Source organism: Ranitomeya variabilis, chromosome 2, assembly GCF_051348905.1.
Source record: "Ranitomeya variabilis isolate aRanVar5 chromosome 2, aRanVar5.hap1, whole genome shotgun sequence".
NCBI lineage: Eukaryota > Metazoa > Chordata > Amphibia > Anura > Dendrobatidae > Ranitomeya > Ranitomeya variabilis.
The window spans coordinates 93,705,001-93,727,560 of NC_135233.1; the positions used below are offsets into that span (position 1 = coordinate 93,705,001).

Here is a 22,560-nt window from a genome sequence, read left to right on the forward strand (position 1 = left end):
CTCAGTCCCTGGCAGCGTCTCACTGTCAGATGGTCTCCGGGAGCCGGCGGCATCTTCCTGTGTTCAGCGGTCACTTACCGCTCATTACAGTAATGAATATGCGTGCATATTTATTACTGTAATGAGCGGTACCACGTGACCGCTGAACACAGGAAGAGCTGCCCGGAGACCATGGGACAAGCAGGGAAAGCACCAGGAGCAGGTGAGTATGTCACAGCCGCCGCTCCCCCTCACCCGCTGACACTGACTCGAGTATAAGCCGAGAGGGTCACTTTCAGCCCAAAAAAGTGGGCTGAAAATCTCGGTGTAAACACGATATAGATATAGATATACATATATATATATATATATATATATATATATATATATATATATGTATGTATGTATGTATGTATGTATGTATGTATGTATGTATGTATGTATGTATGTATGTATGTATGTATGTATGTATGTATGTATGTATGTATGTATGTGTGTGTATCTATATATTATTTTCATTGGTTCAATTTTGATTGTATATGCCAATCTATGTAGAGTATCTCTTCCCTATTCCACATACACACATTATGACATTTGCTGGAGGCGATTTAATAGAAATGTAATTACTTGATGCTGTATAAATTTGCTATACATTTTGGTCTGTTTTTAGATGACTGTAAAGAAAACCCTATCTAATTTCCGGAGGACGCACCATGACAATTGGCAGGAACACAAGCAGCAATTCACAGATGACCAGTTGGTGGTACTGACAGATCTCCTAGTCTCTCCGTGCTACTATGCATAACAGGTGACATTTTGCGGAGTCTCATTTTTGTAGTGGCACTGTACTCCTTTTTTCTATACAGACACAGAGGGTTTTACCCATGCATATTCAGTCAAGTTAGTTCCCAACACTTCATTTTGGGGACTGCATTGACATATACAGTTAGATATATCCAAAGTGGGGGTAAGTAAAAGTGGAGAACACTTTTTAATCCCAAAATTAAAATAAGGCCACTTGAATCTAATTCCAGTGTTATTGGTTGCTGTGGGTGATTTGTTCAGAGCACATCAGTCGCTATAGCATTGTACAGTACAATATATTATGGATGTTGCTATAGTGAATAAATATCTTTATACTTTGACCAAACACCATATGTGTGATGCCAACATACAGAGAACCACGCAAGCCATCATATAACAGTAGGCTACTCAGTGTGCGGAAATGATCCAGTTTTCTGCTTTACTTTACTTTGTTTGAATTAATAGGAAAACTAACAAGGAGAAATGTAAACACAAGAGCTAGATAGAATACATTTATTTTCAGAACAAAGGAACCTGAACACCACACAACCCAGATACCGATGTGACAAAGGTTATCCTATCTCACAAGGCGCCATCTTGATAACTTCTCACAGGTTATCTCACTTAAGAGGAGTAAGATAACTGAGGTTGTTTGCTACCCTTAATTACTATTTTTGTCCTAAATTCTTTACAGTAATGCCCCTAAAGATCTCCATATACATTTTCTGCCAGTTTCAAGTTGTTTTCTGCTGTCCCGTTTTGCTTCCCGTGCTGTCACAACCATCACTTCAGCTTCAGATTTCTCTGCCCCTTGTGACTGTTACCCATCATTAGTGATGAGCGAATCACTTCGGATAAGAGGTTATCTGGATAGCTATAGCAGTTACCAAATAGCTGGATCAGTAACCTGGATACCTGGAGCACTCCCTATAGTCAGCAGTTCAGCTCCGCAGCTACATGTGTAGTGGCTATGTGACAGTCACAACTATCAGGCTCTCCATGCATGTATTGTGACTGTCACACAGCCGCAACACATGCTGGTCAGCCGGCGCGCTCCATGTATCCAGCTATTCGGGAAGCGCTATAGCTATTCGGATAAGCTCTTATCCGAAGCGATTTGATCACTACCCATCATCCTTTGTGTTGAGCTGCAAGTCAGCAGTGAGCACAGAGCTGTAACTCTTCCCAGACCGCTGCCACTCATCCCACTGACTCACACACAACCCCAGCACCATTTCATGTACAGGACACGGGTCCAGGCAATAGAAGTAATGCACGAATCTCCAGCCCTGCCAATAAATATTATCCCTTACTCCCCCTCACTAACAGAAGGGGATAGAGATGTGAATTTACCTGTGTGTATATTATACCTGGTATAGAGCAGGCTGTGTACATATATACTCCATCTGTATACATACAGATACAAGGAAAGATGTGTAGAGAAAGCGGTGTATGCAGCATGCACAGGAACACCGTGTATTCTGCTGAATGGGGTATCGCGCACCGACACAGCAAGCCACAACCACCTGTCAGTTTCTAGAGCCCGGATCTCCGGAAATTTTGACATGACCCCACAGGAAGTCAGTAGATTCTTAGCCATAGATGTGACCAGGAGAAGTAGCTCAGGTTACTGGAGGATTTGGGAAAGCTAGGTGTTGAGGAAAGTGCTTATCTATGGCAATTAGCTCACATGAAAGGGTCTTAGGCTACATTCACATTTGCGTTGTGCGCCGCGGCTTCGGCGACGCAGCGCACAACGCAAACAAAAACGCAACAAAACGCACGCTAAAACGCTGCGTTTTGCGACGCATGCGTCCTTTTTTGCCGAAAGTTGGACGCAGAAAAAATGCAACTTGCTGCGTTCTCTGCGCCCAACGCTTGCGGCCATGCGTCGCAAAACGCAGCACAACGCATGTCCATGCGCCCCATGTTAAATATAGGGGCGCATGACGCATGCGGCGACGCTGCGGCGCCGAACGCTAATGTGAACGTAGACTTATAAAGTAGTGGCCAACCCATTTACCACTGTACAAGCTATTAACCCATGCCAAACATCAACCTATTGTGGCGGGATAACCCCCTGCTGTGTTTTCGGAGTCCATGTAACCTGTGCTAGATCTGTAGCTTGCTGCTCTTTGATGTCACTATGCAGTGAAATAGTTTATTTTGTATTACTATAACAGATTTTACTTTTAAATACATCAATATGGTTTTTTTTCCTCCCCTAGGGAAAAATCTGTGTGATGTGAACGACTCAGACTCAACTTAGAAATGTTAATGTGGGGCACCCAGTTGCCCGTGCTTGAAGCGTCGGGCGATTTTCCTGGATGGATGACACATGTGCTTGAAAAACATTTGATTTATCAAAATACAGAGAGACATTAATAACTGGCTTTTTTGCCACGCACCACAAAGACTCAATAAGACTTAATATTATTTTTAATTTTTTTTCCAGATGTGTTAAATAACTGTATAAAATGTAGAAACAGTAGTAAAACATTGTACAGGTTGCAACCTTTTACATGAAATGACAGGATTGGTTTGTAAGGAGCAGCTTTGCAGACAGATATGCTAGGTTTCAGCTTTGTCAGGTGACATGCCATATACTTGTTTTTAAATTATTTCCTTATTTTGCGCTTAGTCTAAAGCACTTGATTTTTATTTAATGTATCATGTCTGTGTGTGTGTGTATATATCATGTGAATATGTATTTACACACACAGACACATACATAACACCTGCATTTTTTTTGCAGTTTTTTTTTTTTTGTGCGATATTCCTGCTGCTGATATGTTACTAGGTGACATTTTTAGCAAGGTACTTTATACATGGAGATAATTCTCATTTTGGCAAACTCATCTTCCCTCTGTAAAGATGTGTACTGTGTTCCTTGAAGGAATGCTGTTATTTTAATTGCCTACCTGCTGAGCAAGTGACCCGGTGACACCATGAAGCACAGCGGAGACCCGGTGCAGGATTTCCCAGCACTCAGCACACAGGTGTAACCACGGTATAGCGTAGTGCCAAATCCTTTCTTTGAAATGTACACTTAGTTTATTTTAAAACCCAATAAACTGATTGTTTGTAACCTTTGTTTTCTTTATTTGTGACTTTCCTGGATGCCGTTAAAAAGGGGGACGTTTATTATTGCATTTGCTACAAAATGTTGCCACAAATTGGAACATTTCATTGTTGTTTTCAGTGCCCACAAAAAATGTATCAATAACCAGAAGACAAAAAGTGGGTTTACAGCTCACAGCTTGCGTGTTGAAGGTCTTCAGTTATATTCCTGTTGTCAGGTGCATGATGCCCCCGAAACAAGGTGTTAATCCAAACAGTAGATAAAATTCCAGCACCTGGTGTATAAAATTCAATCACTTGTCCAGCTGTGATTAAAACCACATATATACCTTTGCAGAGTCTACATTTTTGGGGCATGTCTACCCTTATTGCAGCTTTAGACAGGTTGACCCAGGGCGCTTAACCACTGCCAATCCGCTTTTTGCATGTAGTTTACTAGTCTTTAGTCAGGTCGCTGAGCATTCTCTATGCACAGTACAGTCGTTCTTACAATCGTTCTGTGCATGTAGAAGGTCATGTTATTGGCAGCACATGTCCTATTTACACTGGGGGATATGCTGCTAATAACGAGACGGCTTATAAATTATTGTACTCACCATGATCGTCACACTCGTACAGGGCTTACAAATCGGAAGAGGCACCCGGAATGTCGGCAGAACTAGATGATAAGGGTGCCTGTCCGGCGATCACAGAATACTGATATGGCCACTGAACCAGGGTCCTGCAAATGCATTCTCTTATTAGTACAACCTACTCAATGGGGTTTTTTTTTTGTTTTTTTTTCTGAACCACTGACCTGAAAATCATGGATGGACAAAATTTTTAATGAAGATATGCCTGATTTTTTTATAAATGCCACACCTTCAATCCACACCATCAAAATACCCCCAAAAATAACACATGCCAACCTTAGTGTCACACACATTTCTTGAATACTCCACAGTGGGTACTCAAAAAGGTTTGAGGAGTAATGGGCGTAGTTGAGATGTGTGGGCGGGCAGGGCTCAAATAGTTGTAGCGCTACTGGCAGGCTGCATGTACGCCCCTTTCATGTGGCTGCTGTGCACGATGACCATACATACATCGCAACTGCTCTATGTTCATCGGGACTCGATGAGGCATGGATTAGTATTTGTGATGTGTGTCTGCATTCTGAAGTAAAAAGTAGCCAGCCATCGTAACTACACGCACCACCATATAGCCGCTGGCACTGTTACTTGTACGACGTGTCTGAGTGACCTGCTGACTGAATTGGAGGCTCGGCGTTGGCTGCTGTATAGGGTAGTGCAATATACACAGGAAAGTTGGACTGTGGTCACATTTCCGCTTTCATTGGCTAAAGGTAATCACAGGGTTCCTACTCCACCTAATTGACAGCCATGAGGAAGGAGTCTGTTCTTGTACTCCACGTAGTCTTTGGCACATGGCTGTGTCAGCCTGCTTGTACTGCACATAGTCATCTCATGCACAGTACAAATTAAAAAAAAAAAAATAATAATTAATAGACAATGCAATGTTTCTCTGAGCTATCGCAGATGACAGGAAACACTTTTTTTCTGCCAACTGTCCATGAATTTACAGTACATTGGCAACCCTGATCCTTAAACAGATTCCAGGTCAGCAAACTTTCATTTTAACAAATTGTTTAGAATACCTGGTTTAACACTTGTTGCAAAAATTGCTTGTGTTATGTACAAACAGATCATCTTACTGTTAATTCACTAAATGCAAATTCATGCGGTCGAACGTTTACACACAACCAAGTTAACGGTTCTTTTATATAGTTTGGATAATTCCTGAAAACCTTGTAATTGCTTTAGAGGCTTTTAAAGGGCCAATATACATAATTGAGTTAATTGGGGGTGTATATATGGCAATATGTTAAGGCCTACCTTCAACACCTGCTTGCTATCATGGGTAAATTAAACTAAATCACCCAAGACATCAGACAAAAAGAATTCCATCCACGTGTCCGGTACATCCTAGGGAGCAATTAAATGACCGAAGTTGCCACTGTCACGTGTTCAAGGGATAATCTGCAAACGTAAACACTATTTGAGCACACAGCCATCATACTGTTTACGAAGGAGACTTGTTCTGTCTCCTACAATGTACTTTGGTTAAAAAAAAATACAAATGAATCCAAGAACGGCAAACAATCTTGTGAAATGAACAATGACTCAAAGTATAATCCCAAGGTTGAAACAATATTACTTAGACAAACATATGAGGGTAATGGAGTGACGATTGAAAGAAAATTGATGGCCATAATGTATAAAAGGTTATACAAGCAAGGACACCTAGAAAACTGACCATTACACCAGTCCTGTCGGGGAATTCCAGTAACTTATTGTGAGAAGCCAGTGGAAGGCCACCCGAAAAGTGTGACCCAAGTTAGACCATTTAAAGGCAATGCTACCGTATAATAGCCGTATGTAAACTTCTGAGACACAGGGAAAGTGATGAAAGATGAAAAATAAATGTCTCCAGGGTTATTCTTATAGATCACATTCTGGTAATATTGTAGGGACCCTAACTGAAAAGAGAAGGATGTATACTAGGATTAAATGTCATGGGTTTTTTTTTAATTTCTAAGATCCCAATTCATCAAGACCGACATTGTTCACACCAGTCTTCATGAGTGGGTGCGGTGAAGACACAACTAAGTGATGTGTGACTCGCCACAAATCTTACTCTAGTCGGGCACACCACATCTCGTCATGAATTAGATGAGCTGTGGTGTTACACCCCTGTCCTGCCCAAGCTGGCTGAAACTGGCATTAAAATGCCTAAAGTCGCAATATCATTGCACAACGTTGCGCTGTACAAAAATTGTGACTTTTCAAAGCGGTTTACAGCAGTTTTCTGGCGTAAAAGCTTTGATTAATCTGTGCCTTGGCTATGGTGTATAAACCTATTACCAACTGTAAATATACATTGTGTATATATTTATACAAGATGTGTGAGTATATACACACACCTATTGTTATGATAAAACGCCTACTTTTGTCTGAAATATTAAAGGGAATCTGCCCCTACATTATCTTGCTTTCAGATGGGATATAAAAAAAAACCCGAGGACAAAGACCCTGATTCCAGTGATGTATCACTTGCTGGGCTACTATCTGTCATTTTGATAGAATCACTGTTTTATCTCCTGCAGATCTAGCAGTTCTCTGAATGCTGAGCTCTGTATAACCCCGCCCACACCCCTGATTGGTCGCTTTCTACCCATGTACAGTGTATACAGAAAGCTACTACTTAGTGGTGAAGGTAGGGTTATACAGAGACCTCATGAATATGGAGGACTACCTGGCTGCAGGTTTACTATTCCTCTAATTTAATCATCTTCAACTAATAAAACAGTGAGTTTATAAAAACTACAGCAAGCAGCCCAGTAAGTGACACATCGCCGGAATTAGGGCCCTGTCTCTCTTATGCTGCAGGTTAGGTGGAAAAAAACTGGTGACATATTCCCTTTAACTCTTGAATCATTTCCATTGAGTTCAACAGATGTGACCAAAGACAACATTATTATTATTTCTAATGAATTTACAAATGGGAGCAATATTCTTTATTCTGTGTAACAATTGGAAGTCTGTTTATTAGTCCAAAAAAGACATAGGCCAATACAAATACACAAGATTTCTCATCAAATTAGTGATTACATGGGGGGAAAAAATCAAATCTATTGTGGTGACCGACAAGCACTCTGGTGACCTGGAAGCAAGGTGGCAGAGAAAGTAATGTTTGCACCTTGTACCAGATGTATGGAGTCCTGCCCTGATACAAGTATGTTCTCTGCAGAAGGATGTGTAATACTATAAAAAGTCGGACAGTCTGTTATTGGTGATCCATAAACCTTTACATAGTACTCTGATGAACATGAAGCCGTATTCAATGGTATGATGACTTCTAATGTCCTCCCAAAGGTTTCACTAAGCCCTGATTGTATAAAACCTATTAAGCACACGTGTTACATCTGCAATAATGGAGGCTGGGCTGCCCACTCTCTAGCTAAAAACACTCTTACGGCGTTTTGACATCTCATCCACTTCATCTCTGCTAAAGAGCAGGAATAATGAAAATGAGTGATATTTTTTTAAAGGGAACAATTACACCCAATGTGAGAAGTGTGAAATGAGTTTATCATGACATGCTATGTCTAAATATAGTTGGCAACTATCACTTTTTTTTTTTCTTTTTTTATTTATTGTCGAATGTTCAGTGTACTCATTTACAATATTCACTCTATGTTCATGTAAACATGTTCTATATATTTTGACGCATATTGGGTATCTTGATGATACTTTGTCTATAGGAATCCTAGGCATCACTTCCCAGAGTGTTAATGCTTTAAAGCGAACCTGTCAGTAGGATTTTGCGAAGAAAACTATAGGCATTGTCAGGTTGGCAGTGTTAAACTGATTAAAATGATACCTGGGGTAAAGAAATCTGTCTTGTGGTTCTTGTGTAATCAGTGCTAGAAGTTTCCTCTGGGGAGGGACTATAGGCAGAGTCTTATCTTCCTGCTGTAAGCCAGAGAAACCAAGGAAAGACCTGCCCACAGGCCAGATATTTGCCCACTTATTTTCATTAAAGTCTGGTAATTGGACTACTAATATATAGTGAGTGTAGTTTATTTGTTAAATATTCCTAATCCCTAAATTGGACTATGAATGATTGTGTTCAACCAGAACCACCATCTGCACATGACTACATCACCAGAACCACCATCAGCACATGAATACATCACCAGAACCTCCATCGGCACATAAATACATCACCAGAACCATCATCCATAACAAAAAATACATAGTGGCTTCTTATGGGGCCTGGGAAGTTGTCGGGTTCCTTTTTTAGAAGGGGTTTTCAAACCATTGCATAACACTTTTTATGTATTCATAATTTCCTACATAATCTTCTGTCTCCGTATGAAGTGTGTGTGTGTGCGTGCGCGCGCGCGCATGTGGAGTTGGGGGGGGTCTGTTCGTGTTGCCCATGCGTCCACTGTAAACTACATTTCCCACAATCACCTGCTCCTATAGACTCGCTGCTCTTCCCATGAACAGATAACTTTTTTTACAGAATTTTTCACTAATTTTTTTAATGCGTTTTTGATGATGGTATTCTACTTGCAAAAATGCTGAAAGAACTGACAATAGTATTTGACCAAAGTGATTTCTCAAATCTTAAGTAAAAAAATAAGCATCATGTCCCCAGGATTTCAGCTATCTCGTTCACTGTGGTGGTACTATAAAACACTGCATTTTTCCAAGGAGGGGGGGCGGGGGTGGAATAGCGATTTTTGTTGCTGGTCTTGATGATGTGGTGTGATGGAGTAAGATGCTCCTGATTCAGTAAGAGGTACTCGCATCTGACAAGTTGTATGCCAGCCAGCCACAAATCTTACTCCAGTCATAAGCGCTGTGACATCACACCCCCGACTTACCCCAGCTGCCCATTTTGATAGAATTGGGCAAAACCTACAGCAAAAATTGCAACATTTTTGCACAACTCTGAGTCGAGCAAAAATTTTCCAACTTTTCAAAGATTTTTATGCCAGTTTTCTGGCATAAAAACTTTGATGAATTGGGACTTTTATGCGTGTAACAATAAGAAAGGAAGAAAAACTTAATGTATTATCAGTATATTTTATGTCATATGTAAAATAACATATGCTGGCAACTTGGGGCAGCTAGAAATCAGTGTGACCAAGTAGGAATTTCAAAGCGACTTAATGGAGTAAAATTTCTCCATCTTGCCATTAGCCAAGGCTGTGAGGTTTCTGAAGTTCCTAATTTTCAAAACACCGGTGTACGTTTCTAAAAGGACGGTGTGGAAGTCTGGTTCCACTGTCTTGCAATAAGACAAATGGCTGCTAAGTAAAAAGTGTTGCAGCATGAATACTTATGGGATGTAATGTCAAAAGGTATGGTAAGTGGTCTATGGGGATTTCATAATCAAGGACATTCTGGCAACGGCTTCAACATCGCCCAAAAATGGCTGAATGATCGGAAAATCCCACAGATCTATTACGTCTCCAAGAAGCCGTGGTTATGGCAGGGTTACATTTCTCAGGCAGTTCACGTACATGATACCACTGCATGAGCAACTTCCACCTGCTCTACTTACAGGGAGAACAGTGTAAGTCTTGGCTGCTCCTTTCCAGATTATTCTCCAGGTGTCATCAGGGAGAGTCTGGCCTAGAAATAATTCCTTACGGTTATTCATGTATTTGTGTCAAGTATGATGTTCTAGGGTTGGGATTAGGGATGAGCGAATCAGAACAGTAAAGTTCAGGGTACATACCGAACCCGGACTTTTTAATGTATGTCCGATTTCCTGTCTGGGTGCCCCAGACTAATAAAGCTTGTTGAAAGCCTGCAGCACAGTCAATCAGCACGTTTTTAGACTGTGGGCACTTACAGAGCCATAAACCCATGCTAAGTATTAGCATGGCTGTGATTGTCCAGTGCGCCACGTGACCCAGCCTGTAGAAAAGGCTGAATCACAAGTGCTGCCGCTATTCTGCTCTTATTAGTTTAGGGACAGGATGCAGCTGTAATGAGGGACAGAATTTGACTGTGCACTGTGGGGAAAAGAGTCGCTGTGTGTACTCTGCATCCCATATCTGTGGGAGTACTGTGCCAAAAATCACTGTGTGTACTCTTCAACCCTGCCTGTGGGGGTACTGTGCCTTTAAGATGTTGTGTCTACTCTGCAACCCAGTCTGAGAGTACAGTGCCTTTAAGCCTCTCTGTGTCCCCTGCAACCACACCTGTAAGAGTGCTATGCCATTATGTTGCTGTGCCAAAAAATCACTGTGTACCCTGCAACCTCACCTGTGAGAGTGCTGTACCTTTAAGCTGCTGTGTGTCCTCTGCAACCCCACCTGTAAGAGTGCTATGCCATTATGATGCTGTGTGCACTCTGCAACCTTGCTTATGAGGGGTGCTATGCCTTTAAGCTACTTTGTGTATTCTGCAACCCCACCTCTGTGAGTGCTGTGCTTTTAATCTGCTGTGTGTACTCTGCAATTCCACCTGTGAGAGTACTGTGCCTTTAAGCCGCTGTGTGTACTCAGCACCCCCCACCTGTGGGAGTACCGTTCCTTTAAGCCGCTGTGTGTGCTCTGCACCCTTCACCTGTGGAAGTACTGTTCCTTTAAGCCGCTATATGTTTTCTAGTAGTGTTGTAAATAAATAAATCACATCAGCATCGTTGCCATTTGTAGGACAAATAAATAACTTTTCTAGGCCTCTGTGTGTTTTCTACTTTTCCAAAAACACTCTGTGTACTCTGCACCCATGTTTGTAATAGTACTGTGAGTATCCAAAAGTTGTTCTAATCTTCAACTGTGTCGGTGGGACTCATGTGCGTCTAAACAAAATTTTCTAATCTTATGCACCCACGTCTCTGATAGTACTGTGCGGCAAAACAAATTTTACTTCTATTATGCATCCATGTCTGTGATAGTACTATGTGTAAAAACACATTTTTCTTACACTTATGCACCCATGTATGTGATATTACTGTGACAAAAATCCGTGTGTACTCTGCATCCATATCTGTGGGAGTACTATACCAAAAAGCCTCATTGTGTATTCTGCAACCCCGCCTATGAGAGTCCTGTGCATCCCCACCTTTAGGGGAACTGTGCCCCATTGTCTGGGAATGACATTTTTAATCCGCTTCTGTAGCGGTACTGTGCCCCGTGCTCTGTGGGTGCAATTTTAGATCATCTACTGTGGGGTTACCCTGCACCATGGTAATGTTGTGGACAAAATCATGTGTGCATTATTTACATTCTGGGTAATTTCACCCTAATGGTGAGGGGCAGAAGAAGTAGACGCAGTTTGAGATTGGATAGTTAAGAGTGCCTCCAGTTCCTTTGCTTTGTGTTACATTGGATCCCTTCTTAATCATGCTCCCAGTTCCAACAAACAAGAAAACAGAAACCAAGTAAAATTCCATTATCCCTAGCTGAAGTATTCAGGCGTTGATTCCTGCTTTGAACAATAATTTTTCCACAGAAAACACTTCAGACCACCGGGACCCTAGGGTAACAGGATTGGGAAGGCGTCCCAAGGCAAATGGGCTGGGACTGCCTGTAGCAAACCTCGCAGTCAACTGCCAGCTGTATCCAGAATCAAACTACAAGCTTTGGTTGTGCTACTGTTCACTACTGAAGGTAAAAGTTTGGCTCTGTGGGGGAGCTGTGAGAATGTAACATGAGTCACTACTCACAGACAGACTGTGAGGCAGAGAAGTCAGACGTTTTGGGGTCAGTACTAAGAAAGCATGTGGAATACCAAGGGGAATGACAAAGACGTAAGTCATTTCACAGTTTGGGGTAAAAATACCAAGAGATAGCGGATCGAGTGAAAGGACAAGACAAAAGGATAGTCCGAATACGGTCCAAAGGTTCAGGAAGAGGTAGATCAGAACTCACCTCAGCTTTTTTTTTTTTTAACTGGACTAAAAAGTTGTGTCTGCACAACTGTTTCTACTTATGAGCCATTTCCCCCTGCCAGTAAGTTAACCCTTTAATGTACAGACCAAGAGGTTCAAAATCCCCATCAGGACATTCCGTACCGTACAGACCCACTGGGTTGCCTTTAGTCAATAAGTTGTCTGCAAACGCTAAATGCAGTGTCACCTATCTGATGGAGCGCTCAGTATAGTAAGGTCAATTTAAAGGGATCTTGCCATGTTGAAAATATCTGATTTTAAAGGAGGATGTAATGGAGCTGATACGATTGAACTACATCTTTTGCAAGAAGCGTTTCAGTAAAACTTGCATTTTAAACAATAAATCCCAGGTTTTGCATGCATAGGAGTCCAGTGGGCGGTCCTACTCAGTGACTGACAGCCTTTCCTGTATGACTGTGCATCCAATCACTGGTAGGACCACCCACTGGACTTGTGTATATACAAACAGCAGGGATTTCAATACATTACACTGAATCCTTTCCTCTAACCTAGATCATGATCCGCTCACTTCCACATGGTGAGAGCACGTCAGGTGACAATATATGTCGGGACTAGTGATGAGCGAGTATACTCGTTACTCGAGATTTCCTGAGCATACTCTGGTAGTCTCCGAGTATTTGGGAGTGCTCGGAGATTTGATTTTTGTTGCCGAAGCTGCATGATTTGCGGCTGCTAGACAGCCTGAATCAGGGCCGGACTGGGACTAAAATTCAGCCCTGGCATTTGAAGTTACACAGGCCCACTTGTCACATGGTGACTTTATAATATCTTTGTACACTTGTAGGCAGGGCCGGTTTTAGGCAAAGTGGGGCCCTACGCCTAGGCAAAGTTTAAAATGGGGCCCAAAATGCTAACATATTGCACATCACACAAAAGCATTTCGGTTGTATTTACAAGCGCTGAGTTCAGGCCGCTAAATGAGTTTGATCAACAATACTGAAGTTGTTCAACACTTGTTTCCCGGCCTCTTTCCACCAGCTGAGGAATAATGATGGGACAGAACGATCACTAATAGATCACTAACCGATCCCCATACAGTATCATGTTATCAGCAGCACATCTACAGTTTACAGCGGCGAAGTGCTGCTGAGAACAATGATTTTTGTTCCGGCAAAAACAATCTGAATATGCAGCATTTTACTTGTTTAGTAAAATACACCCCATAGTCCTCCATATATTATAATGTGCTCCACAGTCCTCCATATAGTATAATCCACTCCCTATAGTCCTTCATATATTAAAATACACTGTTCAGTCCTCCACATAGTATAATACACTCCTCATAGTGCTCCATATAGTATAATGCACCGCCATAGTCATCCATGTAGTACAATTCACTTCCCATTGTATAATGCACCCCATAGTTCTTCATATATACAGCACAGCCCGCACAGTGGTATATACAGCACAGCCCGCACAGTGGTATATACAGCACAGCCCGCACAGTGGTATATCCAGCACAGTGGTATATGCAGCACAGCCCGCACAGTGGTATAGCCAGCACAGCCCGCACAGTGGTATAAACAGCACAGCCCGCACAGCGCTATATACAGCACAGCCCGCATCTCCTCTCCTCCTCCTCCTCCCCCCCCCCCCCCAGAATGTCCCCACAGTCCAGTAAAAAAAAAAAAAAAACACTCTCCTCTCCTTTCCTCTTGCCCGCGTTGCTTCCTGCTCCGGTCTCGGCGGCTGCAGTCTGCCCGGGACACAGCAGGTGCGCGATGATATGACGTCATTGCGCACCCGCAGTGTCAGAGGCAGAGTGGGGAATGATGGGAGAGGGAGCGTCTGTAGACGCTCTCTCCTCCAACATTGCATTCAACTGTACCGGCGTCACGCCGGTATAGTTGAATGCGGCGGCAGGGGGGTGAGTCGACGGGGGGAGGCGGATCGAGCGGCCCACGACTGGCACCGGCCCTTCTAGCATTTGCCAGAAGAGCCCGATGGCCAATCCGGCCCTGGCCTGAATACATGCAGGGATGGCCTGTTTGTTAAGGAATCACCACATATATTTAGGCTGTCTTGCAGCCGCAAATCATGCAGCTGCGAAGACAAAAACTGAATCTCCGAGCACGCCCAAATACTCGGAGACCACCCGAGCATTCTCGAGTAACGAGTATAATCGCTCATCACTAGTCGGGACGTGTGTGCAATCGGCTGGTATTCATTAAAGTGGGGTTCCTGAACTTCACGCTGCTTTTCACTGCATGACCACAGTGAGGAGTCTGAATTGCCTCGCAATCATGGCTAGTCCATTCAACACATAGACAAACATTGGATCAGTTTGGCATATATTTGACCACTGCGCTCTTCAGACTCCTCACTCCATTGTTACTAGAGAGAAATATGATGTTTGGGAAGAACTGAAGACCCCTGTTTAATGATCATAGGGGTCCCAGGTGTGAGACCCCAAGTGACTAGGCTTTTATCACCGAGGCTATCACCTATTTTCATATTTGTATACACACTCCTTAAAGGCATTACCCACTACTAGAACAACCCCTTCTCGATCTGAATGCTTAACCACGTTAAAATAAAAAGACTTACACTCACCTCCTATGTCGGCATTGTTCCAGAGATGTCAGCATTGTTCCAGAGGTGTCGGCACTCGCATTCCCGAGGCTCACGTGAGGTTGTTATGTCAAGTGGTCCCTACACCAAATCAGCTCTGGCGTCACTGTCCTGGACTTCGACCAGTCACAGATCTCACTTGAGCCATGGGAATGTGAATGCCAACACCGCTGGAACGGCACCGGCACGAGAGGTGAGTATAGGTGTTTTTATTTTAATGGGGGAACATCTTCAGATCGAGAAGAGTTTGTTCTAGTAGTGGATGACCCTTTTAACATTGAAGTTGAAACACCAAAACGGAAAAGTAATGAAATTCTGTAAATCCCAGGAATGATAGACATGTTAATATTCAAAGCATCTCAAATTATTCAATATCAGGTATGAATTCCACACGCAAAAATACACGCACTTGCACACCTTAGCTAGTTAATAACAGTTGTCTGAGGAATGTACTGTCGCATGTACTGTACTGTTTGAATTCGTGTATGAAAATCAACAAGATCCGCTGCTGGCAGCTCCCTTTGCAATTGCCAACCAATAGGAAACAAGTACTGAGATGCTGCAGGCCTTGTTATCACGTTTAGGCCATGCAGGCTGCTCACAGTAGCACGAGCAACATGTGGCCTAGGGTCGTCATGTTAAAAAATTGGCTCCTAAAAACATGGGCATACCACTGGATCTACAGTTCGGCTTCATGCACCAAGCCTAAGGCTTTAAATAGTGTCTACACAAACCATCAAAAGGAATTTGGACAGCACGACGTCCAGCTATAGGTGCTCCACTGACCACACACCACCGCTCTCAAAGACTATCATGGTGCAGAGCAAGACAGCAATGGAGACTGGAATCCAGGTCGATGATTTTGAGTTATGAGTCCTGCTTTTGTCTGCCAGGAATGAAAGCCAACAATTGGTCTGGAGACCACGTGGGCAAACCCATGAAGAGGCCTTTACAAGGAAACGTGCCACCGGTCCTACTTCTGGGATTATGGTGTGGGTGGCATTGCATATGGTGGGTGGACCCAGGTACGGACTGATGCTGAAATTCAGTCCTGGCATTTGAAACACACAGGCCCATGTTGTCCCCGTCCCCAAGCACCAGATGGGATATATTACTATTATAACCCTGGATGGAGAAAGGGAAGATTTACTACAAGACCAATATTTCTAATGATAATAGCATATCTCTGTTTCACTACCAATGATTCAATTAAATGAGTGTGGGGGTGCAAACAAGTGGTCGGCTGATCATGAACACTGGGGAGAGGAAAAAGAAACCACTTATATAGAATGCACACCACCAGTATGAATATAAAGAGGAAAAAACTTTAGTGACACAGTAGTTAAAACATACTAAAAACAGTGAAATCAGAACCGCACATTCACCCTGCTTCTATACAAGTCAATAAATCTACACCAGCTCTATAGGAATGAAACACACAGAAGCGCAAATGCAAGTGCAAGATTGTACATGAACCAATCCCGTATAGTATTATATATAGCACTGGTCAAGCATAAAATAACACCTGGGGACAGAAACATGTTTTAACTACTGTGTCAATAAAGTTTTTTCCTTTGTGCATTCTATATAAGTGGTTCCTTATTCCTATCCCCAGTGTTCAGTATTTCTGACACCCGTCACCTACTGGGGAAAGTGACGGAGTTTGCCATTTTGTGCTCCGGAACGACTCTTAACAGTATCGGTGTCTTGAGAGCATGGATTCTCTTAACTACATAGTCGACAAGGCGGCCCACGACCAGACAGGCCCTGGTAGACCTTTCTAGCCCTCATCCCACGTACACTAAGGCTGCCGTCACACTAGCAGTATTCGGTCAGTATTTTACCTCAGTATTTGTAAGCCAAAACCAGGAGTGGGTGATAAATACAGAAGTGGAGCATATGTTTCTATTATACTTTTCCTCTAATTGTTCCACTCCTGGTTTTGGCTTACAAACACTGAGGTAAAATACTGACCAAATACTGCTAGTGTGACGGCAGCCTAACAGCTCGGTGATCCATTCACTTGGTCTTGGATCCAGTAGTACGGCCATTTCTCCAGTGTCCCAGGAGCCGGTTTTCCACACACGCCAGGACACGTTACTTGTGACACTGTGAGCAGCCCCCAGGACCTATACTTGCTACCGTGGCCTGCAGCGTCTGCGGACCGGTCTCCATCAATCGGTAATTGCTGAGTGAGCTGCCAGCATACCAGTCTCTGCGTGTGCCGATTATATTCGATATTGAATAAATCAAGATATTTTCAATATTTAGTTTCTCCCTTTTTTCATCATTATTACCATGTCTTTATTACCATCCTGTGATTTCCATAATTCCACGACTTATCAATTCTTGGTGTTGCAATTGTAATATTGAACAGGAATTTATATACATCATTGTCACATTTTAATGTATTGATGACCATCATCTCCTCTTACTGATTATAAATATAATCGATAAGATGAGATGATGGTCATCAATACATTGAAATGTGACAATGATGCATATACATAGCTGTGACTGACACTGCTGACCTGTCACCTCTCTATAAGATACACATAGGAGTCAGGACCACTGGATGGTATGACAGTAGGGGCCATTGTGTCTATAGCGCTATCTCCTTACCATCAACAGCTCTGCCTTCTTCCAACCAATCAGCGACCTCCTCTCATAGCCCTCATCCCTGGATGCCGATGAGACGCGGCCAGCTATTGGCAGGGTGCCCTGACATTGGCAATTGGTTGTGAGTGGGGAGCGGGGCTGCGCTGGCTGCAGCGGGCAATGTAGTGCACGGTCCTCCGGTCTCCGGTTCGTTGCATCCATCGGTCATCCAGCGGCGGACAACGGCACTACCGCAAGGTATGAAGGCTGCCCGCATGACGTATCGCCCATAGAGCGCCATGTTCTGCCAGCATCCCTGCAGAGCCTCATCCCATCATGGATGAGTGCAGCTATTTGGCTGCTGATGGTAATGGGCCCTGCGACCAGAGGGAGGCTGCTGCTGATGGTGGTGGTGCTGATCGTGGTGGAGGAGGGGGCATGTGATGCAGGGGAGGACTGACCACAGCCTGGTGCTGATGATGGGGGTTGTTGTGATGTTGTGATAAAATGGAGTCTTGTGTTGTAGGTGACATGGAGATCCCGCAGCCGGAGCATTGCATGTGAGGAGGAGCGGTATACGGTACATACTCGTGCCATGGCTCCGTGCATCCTGCGTGTATTCGTGCCCGGCCGGCTCCTGGACATCGCCATTCATCCTGGCCTGCAGTGAGGCTCCTAGAAGACGCTGCCTCCTTCATGCACCTTCCTGGGAGAGGGGACCTTCTCCTCCGGGGCTACACCCGCACCGGCGCCCTCCTGGATCTCGTCAGTATTAACCATGAATTTATCAGACAGAATGACAGAGTTTGCAGATCAGACCCGATATGATTACGTCAACAGTACCTCCGTGTCTCACGTCGGCAATGGGACGCTGAGGGACATCCAGCAGATCATCCACACCGCCACGCTGGTCACCTGCACCTTCCTGCTGGTCATTATCTTCTGCCTAGGATCCTATGGGAACTTAGTGGTGTTTTTATCTTTTTTCGATCCCGCCTTTAGGAAGTTTCGGACAAACTTTGACTTCATGATCCTGAACTTGTCCTTCTGCGACCTGTTCATCTGTTGCATTTCTGCTCCCATGTTTGCTTTCGTCTTGTTTTTTGACACCGGCAGTAACGTTCCTGATGCTTTTTGCTTTACTTTTCATCTCACCAGTTCTGGATTTATTATTATGTCTTTAAAAACGGTGGCCGTGATCGCGCTTCACCGACTGCGGATGGTTCTGGGGCAGCAGCCCAACCGGACGGCCTCTTTCCCCTGCACTTTAATGCTCACGGTTCTCCTGTGGACCACCAGCTTTACCCTTGCCACATTGGCTACACTGAGGACAAGAAAATCACGGATCTGCCTGCCTATGTACAGCTTGATTAGTGGAGAGGGGAAAATTATCCTGTATTTGTATGTGATCGATTTTACCTTCTGTGTTGCTGTGGTGTCGGCCTCTTACATCATGATTGCCCAGGCATTGAGAAAAAATGCCCAGGTGAGGAAGTGTCCTATCATCACCGTGGACACAACCAGGCCTCAACCCTTCATCGCCCCCGGAGTGGACGGGGTGCAGTGTGCCGTCCCAGCGTTATACAGGAACCAGAACTACAATAAACTTCAGCACGTCCAGACTCACGCCTACACGAAAAAACTGAGCCAAATGCCAGTGCCGGCCAGCAGGCTACAGCTGGTGTCGGCTGTCAACCTGTCCACCGCCAAGGACTCCAAAGCCGTGGTGACGTGTGTAGTCATCGTCCTCTCTGTCCTCATCTGCTGCCTACCGCTGGGCATTTCTTTGGTGCAAGATGTGTTGACGAACAGCAGCAGCTTCATCCTGTACCAGTTTGAGCTTTGTGGGTTCACACTCATCTTTTTAAAATCCGGACTGAACCCATTTATCTACTCCCGTAACAGCGCCGGCTTGAGGAGGAGAGTGCTGTGGTGCATCCAGTATGTCGCCCTTGGCTTTCTATGCTGCAAACAAAAAACGAGACTGCGTGCCATGGGCAAAGGCAGCTTGGAAGTAAACCGAAATAAGTCGTCTCACCACGAAACCAATTCTGCTTATATGTTGTCGCCAAAACCCCAGAAAAAGTTTGTCGACCAAGCGTGCGGCCCAAGCCATTCAAAAGACAGCATCCTGAGCCCTAAGGGGTCAGGGGGGCACCAGCACTACGCCCAAAGCAGCTCTACTCCGATTAATACCCGCATAGAGCCCTACTACAGTATCTATAACAGTAGCCCCTCCCAAGAAATAAGTACCCCCAACAGCCTGCAACCCGTTAACTCCACGTTCGGATTTGCCAAATCCTATATCGCCATGCATTATCACACCACAAATGACTTAATGCAAGAGTGTGAGACCACTTCTGCCAAGCAGATACCCGTGCCATCCGTCTGACGGCCAGCCTACTGGAATATGCATCTTGTTAAACTTGCCATAAAGATTTAGGTTTACAAATTACAGTTTCCTAAGTATTAGGACTAATGGACGAAAAGATATTTTTCAATAAAACGTTATTAACACTTCCCGATAACAAGAAGAACTACTCTTTTGTATTCTTTAGTTGGTATATGGGGATCCTCCGACCCGACCACTTCTCATTTTTATAAGTCTATGATCTGAGCACTGTTATTGGATGCAATTTTAGTCCTCGTCATACAACATAAACAATACATTTGATTCATAGTATTATCCCTGGATCTTCTGTGTTATCGGGGTGTTGGGGCATCATTCCGGATGGTTTTCGGAGTATGTAGTGAACAGACATTTGGGAAAGTGACCTTCGGCGTTTGATAGAATGGGGCAAATGAGTTTTTTTATTATTAATATGTATTTTTGTACTAGATGTAAAATATGTTTAATTGTGAGCAAACATTTTGGGGGCAAGTTTTGTAAGAAGATAGTAATGATTTTAAATATTTGCGGCAGTCTCATCATTGTGAAAAAACAAACAAATTGTATTCTGTTATCTTGCTCATGATTAAACAGATGCAATACTGCAAATTAATCAGCAGTCTTTTTATGCGACTCGTAGCAACAAACGTAGTAATTAAAGTAACACTCCAGCAATTCTTTTTTGCACATATTATGCTAACTCACCAGCAATATTGGATTTCTGCTCAGTTACATCCTTATTGGCTATAGACACCTTTGACATGATCAAATGATTTTTTACAAATTAGTGGTTACATTTAGTTAATAAAATTGCCCTATGTTTTAGTCAGCAATTTTGATTTATTCCTTTTCTAGATCTTCTGCGGTTTGCAGACTGATCCAGGTTTCAGATTTTTCCTCTTGTGGGATCGTCTTTCTCAGTAATATAGGCTGGATGTCAGCTCTGTGTGTATCCAGGATGCTATTGTCTTCACTTGCTTTCACGTATCAGAACATCTCCAATATGGCACTTATTTCATCTTAATTTGCTTTCCTCTTTGTCTATACCCTGTTTTGTCTGCCCTCCCTCAGATACTTTCTCCCCTCTCCACTGCATATCTGTGTATAACCCCCTCTCCTTGTCTCCTGCTGTCTTTATCACAGAGAGAAGGGAGCAGGTATCCGATCTATCAGGAGCTCTGGTGGATTTGTATTCTTTTTTTGTACATCTCTCGACTAGATAATGGACATTTAGAAACTGAGGCCGCAAAATACTACAACATTTTTAATGGAGACCATTTAGAAAGTTACTTACCTTTGCTCTCAGGAATCATATAATCTCCTGTCTTACAACGAATCAATGTAAGGGCTAACATGTAGGGAATTTTCTTTAAACATTTTTTAGTAGCTAGTATTCTGTAGTCTGACTTTCTGCTTAGAATGGTAAGTATAAAAATCAGGTGAGTTTTGGATCGCCATTATTTGTTCCAGCACTCAAAGTGACAAAACTGTACCTAAAGCTCAGAAAGTGGGGGCAACACTATATATTGTGGGGGTTTGGCCATACAGTGGGTCAGTGATAATGTTCAATACTTGAGGCCAAGATTTTTGGGATTACTCTTGGGGAAATCTAAGCAGTTATCAGGCAAAATTATAACGAGTCAGGAAATGGTTTTTCACCCTCCGAAAATCACCCGAGCTCTTCTATCCTGTCCTTTCAGTGTTTGGTAGGGGGGTGGTATTTGGCTTTGCTCTTCCTTACAAACTGTATGTAGGCAGAACAGATATAGGCTTCAACTCTGTGCAGACAAGCCAGTTACAGTGCATGCTGGGAGGTGACAGAAAAAAAGACAGAGAAAGTCATGTTCCGGCAACTAGTGTGCTGACAGAATGCTGATGAAGAGGAACCGCCCACTGAAGAAGACGACAGTTCCGGGACATATCAGACTGGTATGTGCACCAAAGGCAATTGCAGTAGATGATGGGCGCAGCCAGATCTTTTCTACAGGTTTTGTGTGTCCAGGTAGGCTTCATATTTGGAAATTGCAGTCACTCCTTATAACTTTTGGGGCAGTTTATGGCAAAAGGTGGTATAAACTCATTTAAAGATTGTAGCCATTGTTTGCATTAGGAAAATTCAGTTATTAAAACAGACAAAAGCAAATGCAAACACTGAGAATGTGAAGCTATAATATATTCTGCCATAATATGGAGCCTCCATCAACAGCTAAACCGCAAACCAGCCTTCTACATTTAGACATATCCTGTGCATCTAAGTAAGTGTTCACAGGTGCACTAATGATCCGTAGCATCCAGTAGCCAGTAGTTGTCCAGACACAAGACTTCAATGTTAAAAAAATAAAAATCCAGTTGAAATCAGTTTTTTTAACCGGACAAAAAAAAGTTGTGTCTGCATAACTTTTACCCAACGGATTGCTGCTGGATCTGTTCTAATGGATGATTATAGGACCTGTGAACGCAGCCTAACTGAGGAATCTCACATGGTCATTTTATTTTTACTTAACTCGCTTATATAGCGCCAATGATTGTGAAAAGCAGTGAAAACTATCATCATCACTGTCATCACCGGGGCTCACAATCTAAACCTCCTTCTAGTATGTCTTTGTGTTGTTTTTTTCTCACACTCCTCCTTGCAGAGGTTG

The 22,560-nt window shown here is 43.3% G+C and overlaps 2 protein-coding genes across 2 annotated transcripts in view; both read left to right on the forward strand.

The window, feature by feature from the left end:
* The window catches only part of PSME4 (proteasome activator subunit 4), a 222,369-nt gene extending 218,498 nt beyond the window's left edge, over positions 1-3,871 (forward strand). Inside the window, exons 46-47 of the mRNA XM_077282708.1 lie at positions 650-787; positions 3,012-3,871. Of these exons, the coding sequence (XP_077138823.1) occupies positions 650-784 (135 nt within the window). The 3' untranslated portion in view covers positions 785-787; positions 3,012-3,871. The remainder of the gene's footprint in view (positions 1-649; positions 788-3,011) is intronic.
* A 13,764-nt stretch (positions 3,872-17,635) lies between these two features.
* On the forward strand, positions 17,636-22,249 carry GPR75 (G protein-coupled receptor 75). Its single transcript, XM_077282709.1, has 2 exons — positions 17,636-17,787; positions 18,056-22,249. Exon 2 carries the CDS (start codon positions 18,308-18,310, stop codon positions 19,919-19,921), a length of 1,614 nt encoding a protein of 537 aa, XP_077138824.1. The 5' UTR covers positions 17,636-17,787; positions 18,056-18,307; the 3' UTR covers positions 19,922-22,249.
* The last annotated feature ends 311 nt before the right edge of the window (positions 22,250-22,560 follow it).